Below are 4,396 nucleotides of genomic sequence, written 5' to 3' on the forward strand. Positions count from 1 at the left end.
TCAGAAAGCAGTTCAGGTGGTGCCATCCCAAGAGGGAGGATGTGAGTGTGTCGGTGCCATCAACTACTCTTCTGCCTCTCACTTGGATCTGGATATTACTTTCCTCCCAAATTCCAGGAAATTGTAAACACCAAGGAGTTTGCCCTTCCTGGATTGGGCCTCAACCAGGGATCAGGCCCAGCTAGAAGGCAGCAGGCATCCCCGAAGAGATGGTGGAATGAGGGGGTGGGAAAGCAGTGAGGGACTGGGATGTGCCTGCTTCTGGCTGTGGAGGGACCCTGCTCCCCAGCTGGGGAATGGGAGCCAAAGGGCAGGTGCTCCTGAGATGGGCAGCTCTACAGGGAAGAGTAGGAACAGATGTGGAGTAAAGGGGCCTGTCCTGGGGATAGAGATCCTTGAGAACCTACACATTTTGCATACCATTAGGTCTTTCTCTCAAGTACTTAATACCTTCCTAAGCATAGAATCAGCACTCGAAAATAAGTTGAAGGAGAAACGAGACCTTTATTAGCCCCTAGAACATTTTTCAATATTAAGGCAAAAAGTAAAACGCAGGGGCAAGGAAGACCTGAAGAAGGACCTATAAAGGCCCCTAGGGCTCAACCAGGGCACACGGCAGAGGCCTTCTCTTCAGATCAAGGGTATGCAGTAGGTGGGCGGGAAAGGCGGCCTTGTTCCACTGAGATAGGCCAACCACTCAGCCCAAAGGGAAGGAGAACTGTGTCAGGCCAGGAGGGTTAGAACTTGCTAGCATAGAGGGTCATAACCCACTTGGGCACTCGGAGGAAGCCAGGCAAGTAGGAGGCCAGCCAGCGCAGGCTGGAGACATGGGAGAGAGCGGAGCTCAAAGACAAATAGTCCTGGACGGGGCGGCCTGCGGACCACAGGAAAAGAAGGATTAGACCCTTGCTTCCCACTCCTCAGACACCCCCTCCCCGGCTGAGGAGACTGAATGGAAGGTGAGGGAGGAAGGAACAGGGAGAGAGAGTGGGAGAAGGGGTGAGCCAGGAACGGAAGGAAGAGAGGTCCAGGCTGGCTGCTGGGCCAGAGCTCTTACCATCAACGTCCAGCAGGCTGTAGCGCCGCGCCAGGTCACAGGATGGCAGCACCTTCCCGCTTAGGCTCAGGATATTGGGGTCTGTGGGCACACAGACAGCTGAGACGGCCCGGGTGTGGCCCAGGGTGACAAGGCTTGGGCCCAATGGCACAGGGCACTACTGAGACAGGCTTAGGGACCCAGACTTGTTTCTCTCCGTTTCTAGGAAGGTTCCTGGGCCTCTGGCTCTTGGCCACGTCTCCCAGGATCCAGCTCCTGAGGCTCCCACACCTCAAACTGGGCATCGGACCCTTTGGGGCTCCAGAGGCCAGAGAAAAGAAGGGCGTATTCCTGGCTCAGGACCCTGAACTGGCTGCCACCACCCTGCAGATCCTCCGTGCCCTTTCCTGTTACCAGCTGCCCCCAACCTCTTCACCTGTTGCCAAGGCCACCACACATTTGCCACTCATTTCTGGGGTCTCCGCAGATGAGAAACGAAATTTGAGCTGAAACACAGGGGCAGAGAAGTGAAGGGTTAATTTCCAAGAGCACTGCCCAAGTCCCTTCCCTGCTTTCAGCTTCTGTCCAGGAGATAGAGGCCCTCATCACTGCACCTGCAGGACTCAGCATCTCAGAAGGTATGGGAATCATTCCTCCCCACATCCAGTGAGCCCTATACCCCAGTACCAGGACCCACTGCCTTTCCTAAGTGGAAGGATGTGGGGTTGCCAATCATGTCTGGGCCTTCTCGATTAGTTCAGAGCAGAGGTCAAGGGCATGGGCTTTGGAGCTGGATAATCTTTCCACTTATGGCACATGTGACCTTGAGCAAGTTTCTTAGCCTCCCCGAGTTTCAGTTTCCCGTCTGTGAAATGGAGATACCGTCTCCCTTACAGGAGAAAAGGACATAACGTGCGTCAGTGCTCAGCCCTGCGCCTGCCCCGACAAGCACCTGGGTATTTACTCTGTTGTTACTGTCTTGTGGTTGGGGATGAAGCTTGGGGATGGAGCGGCTGATCCCCACATTTTCTGCCACCCTCGCCCTCCCCTTGCCAACCTGCTCAACAAGGGGATCAGCAGTGTTCTCCTCCTTCATCATGTGCTCCTTCAGCAGTTCTGTCTGCACCAACCCTGGCCAAAGCGACACGTAGCTGACCCCGTGGCGCCGCAGCTCCCGGGCACAGTCAGCAGCCAGCCTGTCGCACTGCAGAGGGACAGAAGGCCAGGTGGGAGCCAGGGCACCTGGTCACGTCACCTCCCTCCCCTGCCTTCCCTGCTTCCACCGAGGATGCCCCAACCCCCTGGCCTTCCCAGGAGCCCTGTCTCAGCTGTCCACCTTCCCCAGTGCACTGCCTACGCTGGCCAGCTGAGAGGAGCCCAGGCAAAGGAACCATCCATGCAGGGGCAGAGGAAGAGGTGAGGGTCAGTCGGCCTCACCACTCTGACTACTGGGGACTGTCTCTCCTGAGCTATGGGTACCACAACTGTCCCCAACCCCTGTGCCAGTGGGTCCTCACCGCAGCTTTGCCCACGCCATAGGGGACGTTGAAGAAATACTGCAGCCCACCAGAGGAGGAGATGACCACGATGAGCCCCCGGCCAGCTGGTACCATCAACCGTGCCCCATACACAGAGCACAAGTAGTGGCCTCTAGAAGGTGGGGTAAAGAAGAAGGAATGAACCACGTTCAGGGCTGTCTCGGGAAGTTTCTTCTGCCCCCTAATGGCTTCTGATCCAGGAGAAGGCCGCAAACCTGGTGAATCAAGGGCTTGAGGCCACATTCTGAGAGGGACATGGGTAATATTAACCACCGAAGGTTAAGAAACGGCAATCTTTAGAAGATTGTAACGGAAGGAAGGCACTCTGTCATGACAGCAATAACAAAGCTAAAATAGCTCAGGGGATAAAACATAATAAATGGTAGGATCTACAAGGAAAAACTATAAAGTTCTGCTTAATAGAAAAGAACAAGTACAGACATAATTTGTTTAGAAGAATCAACATGTAAAACATCAGTTCTACTTAAACTAATCCACAGATTTAGTCAATTTGAGTTATATCTCAATAAGAATTCTGGAGAAATTTCTGAAAAAGGAAGAGTAATACCGTGTGGGTGAGGGGGATATGCTCCCCTCACCCAGCCAACCTGTGTTAAAATGTACAATGACATAATAGTTTAAAAAAAATGCAGGACTGGCATAACAATATACATAAGTAAGTGAAACAAAATACTCAATAATTAATCCAAGTGTAAAGGAGAATTCAGCGAATTACAAATGGAACATTTCAAACCAACGGGGCGAGATGGACCACACAATTAATGGATTTGGAACAACTGGTCAGTTATTTAGTAGGTGGAATTGGTTCTCTACCCCATTTATTGTTTTAAAATGCATTCCCCAAATATTTGAATATAAAAAAATGAGTGCACAAAAGCCTAAAAGAAAGCATGATAATGTGTTCATAAACTTGAGGTAGGGAAAACTTGTCTCAGTATCACACCTAGATAGAAATGTGACTTATCAGTAAAACATATATATATATATATAGAAAGAGAGAGAGAGAGAGAGACATACAAATACATACATGTGTACACAATTAAGTATACATAGCTGAGGAGAGTATACATGCAAACCATGAGTAATAAATTGAGAAAGATATCTGTAAAACACACATCAAAGGAATCTATTGTACAAAGATCTCTTATAAATTGATGTGAAAAGAATAATTTAATAACATAACTCACAAAAGAATCAAGAACCAAGAAAAAGTGAAAAAAAAAGCTCAACTTCACAAATAATAGAAAAGTGTAAATTAAAAAACACCTTCAGATATCTTTGGCCTATTAGAATGGCGAAACTTGCCTGACCTCGTGGCCTGATATTGTCTAGTATGATTGAGGACACGGGGAAACAGATATCCTCCTTCACTGTTGTGTGATTATAAATTGGTGGGGTCTTTTTAGAGGACAGTTTGATAATGCTTATTAAAATCTTTAAGAAATCATATTTTTTGACCTAATTTTTTTCCACTGTTGCAACAAATAAGGGGTTAGATAAATAAATTATGGTATCTCTTCCTACTGGAATATTTAAACGAAGAGTAGAATATATACTAGGCTATTAACAGTAGCTATATCTCAGGCAAAAGAGGAAACGGTGGTGACTAGGGGAATAAGATTGTACTCGTCTTCACAGTATTTTTTTTTTTTTTTTCTTTTTTTGGGGTACGCGGGCCTCTCACTGTTGTGGCCTCTCCCGTTGCGGTTGCGGAGCACAGGCTCCGGATGCGCAGGCTCAGTGGCCATGGCTCACGGGCCTAGCTGCTCCGCGGCATGTGGGATCTTCCCGGACCGGGGCA

General features: G+C 49.2%; 1 protein-coding gene across 1 annotated transcript in view; it reads right to left on the reverse strand.

Moving 5' to 3' along the window:
- Nucleotides 1–485: 485 nt before the first annotated feature.
- The window catches only part of DHRS1 (dehydrogenase/reductase 1), a 7,733-nt gene continuing 3,822 nt past the window's right edge, over nt 486–4,396 (reverse strand). Inside the window, exons 5-9 of the mRNA XM_007130033.3 lie at nt 2,554–2,686; nt 2,094–2,240; nt 1,473–1,542; nt 1,058–1,138; nt 486–874 (exon numbers count right to left, since the gene is read on the reverse strand). Of these exons, the coding sequence (XP_007130095.1) occupies nt 738–874; nt 1,058–1,138; nt 1,473–1,542; nt 2,094–2,240; nt 2,554–2,686 (568 nt within the window). The 3' untranslated portion in view covers nt 486–737. The remainder of the gene's footprint in view (nt 875–1,057; nt 1,139–1,472; nt 1,543–2,093; nt 2,241–2,553; nt 2,687–4,396) is intronic.

The sequence above is a fragment of the Physeter macrocephalus genome, unplaced genomic scaffold (genome assembly GCF_002837175.3).
Source record: "Physeter macrocephalus isolate SW-GA unplaced genomic scaffold, ASM283717v5 random_16, whole genome shotgun sequence".
Taxonomy (NCBI): domain Eukaryota; kingdom Metazoa; phylum Chordata; class Mammalia; order Artiodactyla; family Physeteridae; genus Physeter; species Physeter macrocephalus.